The sequence below is a fragment of the Gorilla gorilla genome, chromosome 1, assembly GCF_029281585.2.
Source record: "Gorilla gorilla gorilla isolate KB3781 chromosome 1, NHGRI_mGorGor1-v2.1_pri, whole genome shotgun sequence".
Lineage (NCBI taxonomy): Eukaryota > Metazoa > Chordata > Mammalia > Primates > Hominidae > Gorilla > Gorilla gorilla.
In genome coordinates this window covers 120,111,965-120,125,477 of record NC_073224.2, presented here as the reverse complement: position 1 = coordinate 120,125,477, position 13,513 = coordinate 120,111,965, and the positions used below count along the sequence as shown (strand labels likewise).

Here is a 13,513-nt window from a genome sequence, read left to right as displayed (position 1 = left end):
CAGGAAGGCAGTACTTGGAGGAACAAATATTAATACGTCCAGCACTATTTGCCAATATTCAGAAAGAAATGAAACTATGAGCAAACTATAGATCCTGTCTGCTCCCCTAAATATCCCTAAAGGACTGTCAATGTATACACCAGATGATAAAACAAAGGCAGTTTTAACCTACAAAATCCGAGATTTCCTGTTTTCCCCCTCAGGTTTCTCATTCCAGGCCTGCTGTGGGCTCTCTGGAGTGGTGGCTATCTGTGAGGAAGGAAATGGCATCTTGCCCTGGGAATGAGCTGACCCTGTGCCCTCTGACCCATTGTTTGTAAAAGACTTAATAATTCTTGGATCAGTGGGTCTATGAAGAGGCTGAGTGGCTTGGCCCAGCTCGCTGTCTGACACAGCAGAGTAGAGCAGGTCTGTTTCCTTAGAAGATAAGTGGGTTTTTAGGGCTCTCCATGCCTTGCAAAGGAAGCATCATCTCATTTTACATTTCATGATGGCTGCTGTGGCTGCCACAGTGATCCCTACTCAAGGAAGCTCCTTCTTTTTTTTTTTTTTTTTTCCAGACCCACTCTACGTCGCCTGCGCCCAGAAGAAATGTTTGAAACATGGGTAAGAAAGAGGCAAACTCTCTTTGCCTTGTAGAGATGAGTATAGTCCCAAAGAGGAGTGCTTCTTAGATTAAGTCCCCAAACTCAAACCAAGTTTATTTGGCTGAGGTGGATGTCTAGATGAGTATTTGAAACATGGACAGATTGGGTACGATGGCTCAGAACTGTAATCCCAGCACTCTGGGAGGCCGGGGCCAGGGATCACTTGAGTTCAGGTGTCTGAGAGCAGCCTGGGCAACATAGCAAAACCCTGTCTCTACAAAAAAATGCAAAAAGTAACCGAGCATGGTGACATGTACCTGGAGTTCCAGCTACTTGGGAGGCTGAGGCAGGAGGATTGCTTGAGCCTGGGAGGTCAAGTCTGCAATGAGCTGTGATCCTGGCACTGCACTCCAGCCTGGGCAACAGAGTGAGACACTGTTTCAAAAAAAATGAAACAAAACAAAACAAAAACATGGACAACTTCACGCTCAATTAAAACACAGTTCTCCATGGATCAATCCAAGCCTCTTTGGTACTACTCACTAGGCAAAATTGCTCTTAGTTAATTTCCCACAGTGACTATAGCTTCTGTTCATTGACCATCAGAGCCGCACAGTAACACAGTAGAAGGAACTCAGGCTATAAAGTTCAAGTCCAGAATCTGCCGCCTAGTAGCTTTGTGTACTATGTCAAGTCCTGTGGCCTTTCTGAGCTGTCTAAATTTCCTCATCTAAAATTGGGACTTTTTATAAGGATGAATATGAAGGGTTCAGTATATGGTAGCTGTTTTTTAAAAATATCAACTGAAGGCACTGGCAAGCAGCTGAGCCAACTTGTCTTCTAGGTCTGTGTCATGGATAATATGTCAGGCAGCTCAGACAGTGTTAGATAGAGGGCCTTGGAGATAAACCCCCAACCCACACCTTATGTACAGAAGTTCATAAATAACAAAGGCTGTGGAGCATTTTTCAAAGCATTTCATGCATCTTTTTATTTGGATCTTCCAATAGCTCTAGAAAGTGATGTAGAACAAGTATTATTAATTAGTTGGGCATAGTGGGGCACAACTGTAGTCCCAGCTACTTGGGAAGTTGAGGTGGGAGGATTGTTTGAGCACAGGAGCTTGAGACTTCAGTGAGACATGATAACGCCACTGCACTCCAGCCTGGGCAACACAGCAAGACTCTGTCTCCCCAAACAAACAAACAAAAACCAAATACTATTTTAGTCCTGTTTGACATAGTCAGAAGCTGACGCTCATACAGATTAATCACTAAAGGACACACAACTAAAAACCATTAGTTCTTGGAACTTAAATATAGGCCATCTGGAGCCAAACCTGGTGTTCTCTGCAGAATGCCTCCCCAGAGTGACTATGTCCCCACAAGGGGCCATTTGGCGTGAGGGCTGGGGAGGAGGAGAAAGGAATTAACACGGAAGTATTTATCTATTTAATTCTTTGAAATGATGGATGAACAGAACCAGGGAGCAACTTGACACTGTTTTACTGGTCTGTAACTTACTTGGATGTTTGAAGGTAGAGCAAACATTTCACAAGATACCAAAGGGTAAATAATCCAGTCCAGAGGAGCAGACTATTTAATAACAACTCAGCACAATAGAAACAAACTTTCCTAACGTTTAAACCTTTCAAAGATATTAAAAGGGTCTTATCGCTAGGCATAGTGACTCATGCCTGTAATCTCAGCATTTTGGGAGGCCAAGGTGGGCAGATCACTTGACGTCAGGAGTTCGAGACCAGCCTGGCCAACATGGTGAAACCCCATACCTACCAAAAAATACAAAAATTAGCCAAGTATGGTGGCAGGCGCCTGTAGTCTCACCTACTCTGGAGGCTGATATAAGAGAATCACTTTCATCTGGGAGGCAGAAGTTGCAGTTAGCTGTGATTGCACCACTGCACTCCAGCCTGGGCAACAGAGTGAGACCCTGTCTCAAAAAAAAAGAGTCTTATTAATGTATTTTAAAATAGTAATAGCAAAAAGATATAATAGTGCTTTAAAATAGTATTTTTTAAAATTTTTTTTACTTTTTACCCTAAAATAATTTCAGATGTACCAAAATAGTGCAAAGAACTTCATTATCTCTTCACCTAGATCTCCCAAATGTTAACATTTTACCATCCCTTCTAGCTACATAGATACATAGACAGATAGATGATAGATGATAGATAGATAGATAGATATAGAGAGATAGAATTATCAAAATCAGGAAATTAACACTGATACAATACGTCTACTACCATTATTCAAATTGGCCAGTTGTCCCATCAATGTCCTTTACTGCAAAAGAAAAACGTCTCTTTTTCCTGGCCCAGAATCCAATCCAGGATTCCACACTTGCATTTGCCTATGTTTCTCTTTCTTTTTCTTTTATTATTATTATTTTTTTTTGAGACGGATTCTCCCTCTGTCACCCAGGCTGGAGTACAGTGGCACCATCTTGGCTCACTGCAGCCTCTGCCTCCCAGGTTCGTGTGATTCTCCTCCCTCAGCCTCCCAAGTAGCTGGGATTACAGGTGCATACCACCACACCTGGCTAATTTTTGTGTTTTTAGTAGAGACAGGGTTTCACCATGTTGGCCAGGCTGGTCTTGACCTGCTGACCTCAGGTGATCCTCCCTCCTCGGCCTCCCAAAGTGCTGGGATTACAGGCATGAACTACCACGCCCGGCCTGCTTATGCTTCTTTAGTCACCTTTAATTTGGAACAGGGTCTTGGTCTTTGTCTTTCATGGCACAAAATACCACTTTAAATTGAGAGTCATTATTGATGTTCTCTTCTGCTGTGGCTTTATCTTCAGTTTTTTTCTTTTTATTGTCTTTATTCCTAAGAGGCAAGTCTCAATTATCTAGGTTCTAGGAAGGGAGGGAATATAACACTGTGGACCCCTTCTCCCAGGTCTTTCCTTCCTGTCATAGCAGTATCACTCAAGACCATGGTGTTCTGTAGATGGGGAGCCTGTGTCCTCACATATCCCACACTGCTACAGAAATACTCCCTGTTGACATATTAGAGGCAGATGTTCAGAAAGGAAGTTCAGTGTCTGGTTTCATTGGAACTCATTCTCTCCTTTCTTTTCATTTAATGAATAAGATAACATACAGCCTTTTGCTATAATATAAAATAATGGTGATGGCTCATATTTTCCACATTATTGCATATTGAATTGTTCTTAACTTGGGGAAGAGAGCAGCATATTGAATTTAACCAGGCAGAGAAAAGGGCAACTGAAATGGTTTATTCTTTCCCTCCCTGTTCTGGAACAGCCTCATGTCTTACCCAGGAACCCTAACCAGACCTAGTCAGCCCGTCATTCAAGTCTCCAACTAGAGGGAAGGCAGGACAGGCCTCTCCAGTGTCATCTTCGTTTCCTTGAAAGGGAGAAACAGAAATCAGTCCATCCAAAGGACCTCTGAGGAGCCACTTTCCATACCCCCTCCTCTACCTGGACCCCCTAGCAGGTCACTGCTCTAAAGAGTGCCATCCCTGTGGGCCACGTGGCCACAGCAACTTAAACCACAGATGTGGTTGTGGAAAGTGACCAGTTAATGAACCTCAAAGTCTTTTTGGCCAGGCAAGGTGGCTCATGTCTACAGTCCCAGCACTTTAGGAGGCTGAGGTGGGCAGATCGCTTGAGTCAAGGAATTCGAGAGCAGCCTGGGCAACATAGCAAAGCTCCATCTCTGCAAAAAATACAAAAATTAGCTGGGTGTGGTGGTGTGTGCCAATAGTCCCAGCTACTTGAGAGGCTGAGGCAGGAGCATCCTTTGAGCCTGGGAGGCAGAGGCTGCAGTGAGCCGAGATGTGCCACTGCACTCCAACCTGGGCAACAGAGTGAAACCCTGTTTCGAAAGAAAAAGAAAGGTCTTTATCTTCAACATCCACTTCCCCAGACATCTACTTCCCGAGACACTGAGAAATATTTAAATAAGATGGGAAAGCCATCTAGGACTAAAACAACTATTGATCTTTCTCTCTCTCTAATTGTGCAGGTTTTTAAGATGCAGGCCATAGAAAACACATCACATATGATTACTAAAGAAACTGGTGCCTGGTAATATTTGCTGTGTGTATATTGGAAAGCTATTTATTTATTTTAAATACTCAAAGAATGTCAAGCTGAGGCAGGGCAAAAAGAGACCCAGTGCTGATCTGTCATTCCCCTTGGATACCTCACCCTCCATCTAGCCAAGTGGCCCGCTAGAGTCCTGGGGAACTGCCCACAGGGAAGGAGAGTCAGCAATTTCTTCTAAAAGAAGCCTCCCTATATTGCAACAACAAAATACTTTCAAGATGGGGTCAGAGACCCCCAGACAAGCATCTAGGTCACTCCATTGCACCTTAAATAGGGAGCCTGCTTATTTTAACCACATTTTTCTTTGCATCTCTTCATTCAACATGAGAACAAACATTCAACAGAGACTGGAAGGAAACTGAGTAAAATATTAAGTGGTAATATATGTTGTTGGTAGGTAATTGATAAGCATAGTTTCTTCTTGGTATACCTAATATTTTCTAATTTTCTTCAGTGAGTAAGGTTTTTATTGCCATACTCCCTTTTTGAGTCTATAGGCGTTAAAAAGAACCTCTGTGCTAAACAATGAGGTTATAAAACTAACATTGCTCTCCTGTCCTTAAGAGCTCAGATTAAGTAGATGAAACAGTCTCATATAACGCCAACCCAGTATGCTCACTGCTGCGACAGAGGGGCGTACAAAGTGCTGGGGTATCCGAAGGAAGGGATTCACTGACGTTATTCCCAAATCTCCGGTTCTTTGGGAAATCCTGCACTCAGTTACTTTATATACAGGTCTCTTTCCAGCCTCTCTCAACTTAAGAGCCATTGATCCAAGTTTACAACATCTTCTGCAAACCCTGCAGGGGAATAAATTCATGGAGCCTGTTCTGCTGGTGGTGGTGAGAAAGAAAGAGTACAGGTTCTGTGGTCTGAATGTTTGTGTACCCGTGCAAATTCATACATTGGAATCATAGCCCCCAAGGTAATGGTGTGAGGAAATGGGGCCGTTGGGAAGTGATTAGGTCTTGAGGGCTGAACCCTCATGTTGGGATTAATGCCCTAAAAGATGCCCCAGAGAGCTAGCTGGTCCCTTCCACCGTGAGGACACAGCAGGAAGGCACTGTTTCTCAGCCAGAAAGCAGGCCTCGTGAGACACCAAATCTGCCAGCGCCTTGACTTCCCAGCCTCCATAACAGTAAGAAATAAATTTCTGTTGTTTATAAGCTACCCAGGTTTTGATATGTTGTTATAGCAGCCCGAATGGACCAAGACAGTGGGCTTTGGGGCCAGACAGAACTGGCTTGCATCCCCCTTCTGTCACTACTAGTTCTGTGGCCTTAGGTAAGTCACTTTGAGTCTTCAAGCATTCAATAAGAGTAAGACTTTCTTATGAGATTTTGAGATAATGTACTTACAAAGTAAGTACAGAAAAAGTGGCAAGTAGCAGACATTGTTGCCACTTTAATAACTGTTGTTATCTTAAGGCATAATCCCTTCTTTTAGTGAGCTTTCCATCTAGTTGAGGAGGGAAGATTCATGCAATTAAAAACAGAATTTCCAAGACAACCTAAAGACCAAATGAGAGATCTGGGTAGCAAAGGCTGTGGGATTCAGAGAAGCCCCGGGGGTTCTCAGCCCTGAAGTCAGCACAGCTCTTCCTCCCCTGTGCAAGCTGGGTTCTCACTGAGTAACCCCAACTTGCCAGCTTGCCCCTGGGTTCTGGCTCTGTGAGTTTATTACTTGAAAATGCCTGGCACCTAGCGCTGGCCTGCTTCCTTGTGGATGTGGAATACAGGTCTGCGTGCTGAATCTTTGTGACGCACATAGTGACAGGCTCTTTCCCTTGGTGACAGTGCTCCCTCCAGGGACCATCTTGGGTCTGGGGAGTGACAGCCGTATTATGAGCAGCCTTCTAGAAAACAAATATGGATTCTTAATTCTAAAGCCAATTTCCAAATGCGTTCTAGCAGGGCACACAGAAATGAAGCCTGCTTCACAGAGTTAACAGCGCTCACTCCCATCTGTTGGCAGGAGACAGAGACACAGGCTAGCCTAATGAGAACTGATCGGGATATTCTGTCTGGCGATAATAGCAAATGTAAAACAGTGAAACCTCAGACTCCCCTTCTGGTTGCTGTCGGATTTGTGTAATAAGCCAGCACACACAGGCACACACATGCGTATATCTGTAAAATTAAATTCCCCAGAGAATCTGACCAAGGCAGTGCCCACTCTCTTGTTTTTAATAATAATATTTTCCACTTAATCTTTCTTAGATTTGTGGAGGCTTTGTCCATTCCAAACTCAAAGGAAAAAAATTAGCATTTAGATAGGATTGCACCAGCATTAAAATCAATTGAAATGGAAACAGAGATCATGGGAAGGTTGAGACGCCTGGAGGTTTTTCCATAGGATGATTCTGATATGAGGTTCAGGGTGCCCAAGGCATACCTCTCCCCATGTCTCATCATCACTATGCACTCGGCCTTGTCCCCAGGTGCCTCTTTCTCACACATATTCCTCCCCAAGTCTCCTGAGAATCACATTTGTGATAGCAGAGCCCCTTCCAAGCTCTAGCTCCTCTTTCTCCAGGAATAATCATTGCAAAGGAGACACAAGGCATAGGGTCCTTGCTGCCCAGGGTGTAGAGACATGAAATGCCCCTTGTTTGCCCCATAGACTTAAAATACTCTCTCTAGGTTCTTCTTCCTGCCCCTGCCCCCACAGCCATACACCACTTTTCTCAATCACACACCCTCAACCTTCCTTACACTCAAATTCCAGACAATTCCTGCAGCCTCAGAAATGCACTGGAGGCCTATACTGACTGGGCAAGGACTTCAAGGAAGTCACCTAGAGGTCACTTCTAGCAGTGTCCCCTACACACTACATGGGTTCTGTAGGCAGGGTCCTAACAGGGAAGCACAACCCTTGTCTGTCATTCTTGTGTGAACAACACCAGCCCACATCCTAATTGACCTCAATGATTCCTGTCTGCCATCCATTTGGATATAGTTTCAGGATTTGTCCACAGCATTCAGACGCCTCCATAATCTGGTGTATCACTGACTCTATCTGCCAGTGGTAAATTCTTGAAACAGAGACTGACAGCTGCTTTTACTGAGCTGCCTCCAGAGCCACTGTTGCTCTCAGATCTCCTGATAAACCAGACTCATGTTCTTTCTCATTTTGCCTTTTACTGCTGCACTCCTGGAACCATCAGACCACAGGAGTGAGGCTCATTTAGTGCTAATGTCTTGCGTGTGGTTGGTATTTTCCTGTCTTGCAAACTCATTTATCTGAGTCCCTGATCCAAACCCTATACATTCCTGGCAGTTGCTCCTCAGCATTCCTTCCTTAATGTGAGCCCCACTGTACTCCTCTGTGCTTCTGTGTTCATCCCCGCTTCCACACCTCTCCCTACCTCTCCTATTTCCATTCCAGCTTCTGAGTCCCTGTCCCCGGCTCAGTCCTTTGTACCCCTCCAGCTGGAAGTGTAACTTTTCATACTTTTCTCATACAGGAAGATGATTTGAATGGGATCCACATTGTGGCCTTTGCAGAGAAGAGTGATCCAGGTAGGAAACCTTCAATCTGCTCTTTTACAGCTTTAGCAAGAACTGATTTCTCACCTTTGTCAGCCCTCACCTTTCTCTTCTCTCACATCCCATCCACAATGCAACTGCAAGATATTGGGCACCCCCTGGTGGTCGCCCATTAAGTATGAGTTCGTTTTCAATTGTGCACACCGCTAAGAGAAGAAAAGGTGTGAACAAATCAGAATGTTATAGACTACCAGGTTCCTACACCGCTGCACAGCAAAGAACCAACACACTGAGTCAGTGGGATTTGCAGCAGAGAAAGAGTTTAATAATTGCAAGGCTGCCAAATGGGTAAGAGGAGGGATTCTCAGGCCACAAATCCAATTCTTCAAGGGGTTCTGGGCAAGGGTTTTTAAGAGGATCATGGAAGGTGAGGGTCTGGAAAATTGGGGTCATTGATTGATCTGGGTAAGGGGATGAAATCGTGAGGACGTGGAAACTGCATTCTTCCATAAGTCAGCTCCTCGCTCAGCCTTTTAGACCAGCTGATGTCAGTAGTTTTACTGGTATGCAGAACCTAAAAGAGAAACTCAAATGGAAATCTTATTGTATTAGTCCATTCTCACATTGCTATAAAGAAATACCAGAGACAGGGTAATTTATAAAGAAAAGAGCTTCTATTGGCTCACAGTTCTTCAGGTTGTACAGGAAACAGGGCAGTATCTGCTTCTGGGGAGGCTTCAGGGAGCTTTTACTCATGGCAGAAGGCAAAGCGGGAGCAGACATCTCACATGGCAGGAGCAGGACCAAGGTGGTGGGGAGGTGCCACACACTTTTATATAACCAGATCTTGTGAGAACTCATACCAAGTGGGGAATGGTGTTAAATCATAAGAAACCACCCCCACGATCCAATCATCTCCCACCAGGCCCCACCTCCAGCATTGGGGATTACATTTCAACAGGAGATTTGGGTAGGGGACACAGATCCAAACCATATCACTTTTAATCTCACCATGTCTTAAATTTTATCTATAGAACAGAGAAGGGACAACAAGTCTTGTGACAAGGGCTACATTATCCTGGGGTAGTACACAGTGAAGAGAAGTGGGCCAGAGGGCAAGCCAGCTTCACGATTGCTGCCGATGGTGTGGGAAGCCTAGCGGGATTTTATTTTTTTCTCCAGTTGATTTTATAAAGTGTTTTTGGAGATGCTTTCAAGAACCTCAAACATTCTGCTTTGCTGCCCAAACATAGAAAGGTACACTGGGCACTGGGGGAGATATTAAAACATACCAGCTTTACAGGGTGTGTGTGTGCTCATGTGTGTGTGCACGTGTGAACTTCTGTTCACATTAAAAGTTTATTTACCTATTTTGCCATCTAGCCTATATCAACCACAATTCTACCTGAAAATAGGATAAATGTATACTTTGATCCATAAAATATTGTGTGTGCTTTGGAAATGAAGTAAGAAACATTCCCCTAAATAATAAGAACTGGGGAAAATGAGCAGCTTATTTTGAAAGTGCAAGATGACCCTGTAAATGGATGGGTAACTTTGTTTTTGGCACTTGGACAACTTTTCTCTGGTTTCACTCTTTTCAACACCAGTGGAAAGTGAAGTGCAGGAAAATTGATTTTGCAGGTAGCAATTCCCTGTGGCAGTGCTCTGTGAGACAGAGAGTCCCCAAGAGAAAGTGGAAGCACAGATTCTGAAGTGCATTTTGGAAACCCTGGGACAACCCAGAATGTAACCAGAGAAGTCAAGGGAATGTAGACTTTCATGGTATTTGCTGGGGACCTCAGTCTCTTGTATACTCATAGGGAGAGATCTAGAGATGGTTCCACTAGACAGATCAGGAAACAGCAGTTTGGAGAAGTTAAACAAACTGCCCAAGAGAACACAGTTAGTGGCAGATCATGAACGGTGAACAGATCGCCTTTTTCATCAATATATAGCTGATTCTTGCACAGTGTCTTGACTCATGGTAGGTGCTCAATAAATATTTGTCTGGCAGATGATTAGAGAGTTAGATAACCAACCAAGACAGAGCCCCAAAATCTTCACTGGCAGACCAGCTTTTCCTTCCCTTTTTTGGCAATACACTAATAGCCTCCATAGTTTCTTACAGAGTGAAACCCACATTTTTTATCATATAATTTATAAAATCAAGATATAATCCTTATACCATAATAGTAACCCTTTTAAAGTGAAGATTCCAGTGGTTTTTAGTACATTCACAAAGTTGTGCAAACATAATCAGTATCTAATTCTAGAACATTTTGAAAAATAGCCGTTAGCAGTCACTCCCATTTCTCTCTCACCCACCTCTGCAAGCAGAAATTACCTACTATCTCTAAAATTTGCCTATTCTGGGCATTTCATATAAATGGAATCATTTAATATGTAGCCTTTTGTGTGTGGCATCTTTCACTTAGCATGATGTTTTCAAGGTGTCCCAATGACATTGCACATATCATTCCTTTTAAGGGCCAAATAATATTCCATTGTATGAAAACCAAATTTATGTTCTGAATTATCTGAGCACTCTCTTGTCTTTTTCACTTTTCAACATGATCTAGCCCTTGTCTCCACCCTCTCAAGAAAAAGCTAGTGTGGTTTCAGTGGGTTTTCCACAGGTTCCGGCCACCACTCTTCCCTGGAGGAGCAAATAGCAAAGGAAGCCAATTGCCTAAGGTTTACAAGCTATAATCAAACAGAATCGGATCCCTGGTGTTATGTGAACAGAGATGCAGTTGCCATAGGCAGCAGCCTGCTGGCCAGACTCCAGAGGGCTCCTTCCCCACCTCACCTGCCCCCTTCCAGGATTGTGGGGAAGCCTGTCTGGCTCTTTGGAACAATAGAACAAAGAGGCCTCCCTGAAGTTGCAGGAACCTGTTTGACCGAGATTGCTGCTGTAATGAATCAAGCTCCAGAAACTACTTCCACCTCCTCCCTGCACAAATATCCCTGGGCCTGAAGCTGTGCCTTTCCCCAAAAGAGCCCAAGCTGGGGCTTGTACTGGGAAGCTGTAAGCATGCACTGAGGTGAGGGCAGGGGGATGGGGAGGAGCTCTAGAAGCATCTTCTGTGAGCAAGGGCCTTGCCACTCAGGGTTGGGAAAGGGAAAGACTTGTCTGTGAAAGTCCCTGACTCTGAATTTGTGGTTAATCAGTGATTTACCTGCAGAGCACTGATGTGTAACCTGGGGCAATGGGCCTGACTGCAGGACTAGGAATTTCATTCCTGCAAAACAGTCCCTCTGCATTCCTTTGCTCTTGCTAACAAGTTAGACATGGCCTTTCACCCCAACCAAACACCTACCCCCACCACCCCAAGGAAGAAGATCATACCTCCAGGAAAATAATACAGTTCTTCTTAAAGAACTAACAGTATTGAGGAACTGTGCTAGGAGCTTTATGTAGATGACCTTATTTAGCACCTAAAGCCACTCTGTAATACGTGCATGATGATTATTATTCTAGTGTCAGATGAGGAACCTGAGTTTTAGAGGTTAAATAAGTTGCCCAAATCACTCACTGTACCTAAGCCAAGATTCAAATTCAAGCAGGCTGTCTTGACCTCTAAATACATCATGACTATGAGGAAGATGATGATTGTCACTTACTGTGTACTTATATGTACACAAGAACCCCATGAGGAAGGCATTATTTTTATTACAACTGAGGAAGCTGAGGCTGAGAGAGCTTACCTCACTGGGAAGCATAAAGTTGGAATGACGCTGAGGATGTCTGTCTTCCCAGCCCACACCCTTAACCACAAGGCCCTGCCATAGAGTTATATGAAGTCGTCAGGTTAGCAACTCTGAGTGGCATATACGTCTGTAGCAGGGCCTTATGCTAAGTGATCATTCGGTCCTCCTTCCTGCCTCTCTATTGCCCTTCACCATCTCCTCCACCTCCAACATTTGAAAGACAAGAAAGCGGAGACCCAGGGCAATGCAGTGGCATGTTCAAGATCACAGGGTTATAGGAATAGTGGGAAATCGAGCTTAGATTTCCCAAGGGCCCCTCCTGTGCACAGTTCAACCTATCACACCAACTCCAAACAATGCCCCAGCCAGTGCAGGCTCTGAGCATGTGCAGTGCTGCCGCATGTACTGGGGAAGGGGACACGAGCAGGCAGAGCAGGCGGAGGTGAGAAGAGCACAAAACCACCTGGAAGCTTCAGAGCCAAGTTAGGGAAGAAAAGTCAGGCTTCCTCCCACTGTCTGTCCAGGTTTGGGATCTAAGATTACACAGCAGCAACAGCCACACGTCCCAGTGATCCAGCTGCCCCAACCACTTTCTTCCCCCAGCAGTTCTGACATGACCCTCATGGCCAAGAGCTTGAGTTCACCCAAGGTAGGAAGCTGAGGGAAGGCAGCAACCCTGTACTCCCACCTCCACCTGCCAGGAGGCAGAGTCTGCTCTCCTGGCCCTCGAGCCTAATCACCAGATCTCTCCTGCTATACTCATCCCATGCCCTCAGGCAGGCCTGGCTGGGAAGGACATTTCCTAGCCCTGTGCTCTTGCCCATTGCCTGGTGGTGCTGCCAGTCTTCCTCCAGCTCCTGCGCTCAAAGTGCCCGCCAGAGCCGCTCGTCTGACAGGTTTGAAAATGAATGACTCTCTTCCTCACCACCCCTAGATGTGTCTGTGTCAGGCTGACATCTTCTTTATAACATGTGATGAAAGGTTTGCAAAGCAGCGTTTCTACATGAGTGCATGCTAGATGGATATCCTCAAAGGGCACTGGGAATATTAGCACTAACAAGCTGGAAATGCAAGGACAGGCTGCTGTCTGCACACGTGGAACAGAATTAGTGACAGGCCCTGGAAGGAACGTCTCCAAGCTCTGTTCCATCCAAGCTTCCACTGCTTCGGGTTCTTGTAAAAATCTTTTTGAGACCAATTGTCTCAAGTAGGACCACTAACTAACTCCTTGAGCTTTTGATTTTAAGTTTGGTTTACCAAATTTAACATTTGCTTCTTTCTTTTTTTTTTTTTTGAGACAGTCTCCCTCTATTGCTCAGGCTGGAGTGCAGTGGCACCATCTCTGCTCACTGCAACCTCCACCTCCCGGGTTCAAGCGATTCTCCTGCCTCAGCCTCCCGAGTAGCTGGGATTAGAGGCATGGGCCACCACACCTGGCTAAGTTTTGTATTTTCAGTAGCCTCCCAAAGTGCTGGGATTATGGGTGTGAGCCACTGTGCCTGGCCTGGTTCTTACTATGTGTTGAATGTTATTCCAAGCACTTACCAAGTATCAACATATTTAACCTTTGCAACAACCCGACGTGTTCGGTGCTGTTTTTATCATCTTCCCCGGTGTACAGATGAT

General features: G+C 44.7%; 1 protein-coding gene across 1 annotated transcript in view; it reads left to right on the top strand.

The window, feature by feature from the left end:
* Nucleotides 1-13,513, top strand: part of CASQ2 (calsequestrin 2) — a 76,868-nt gene that overhangs the window by 42,843 nt on the left and 20,512 nt on the right. Inside the window, exons 7-8 of the mRNA XM_004026405.5 lie at nt 561-606; nt 8,152-8,206. Coding sequence (XP_004026454.2) covers nt 561-606; nt 8,152-8,206 — 101 coding nt within the window. The remainder of the gene's footprint in view (nt 1-560; nt 607-8,151; nt 8,207-13,513) is intronic.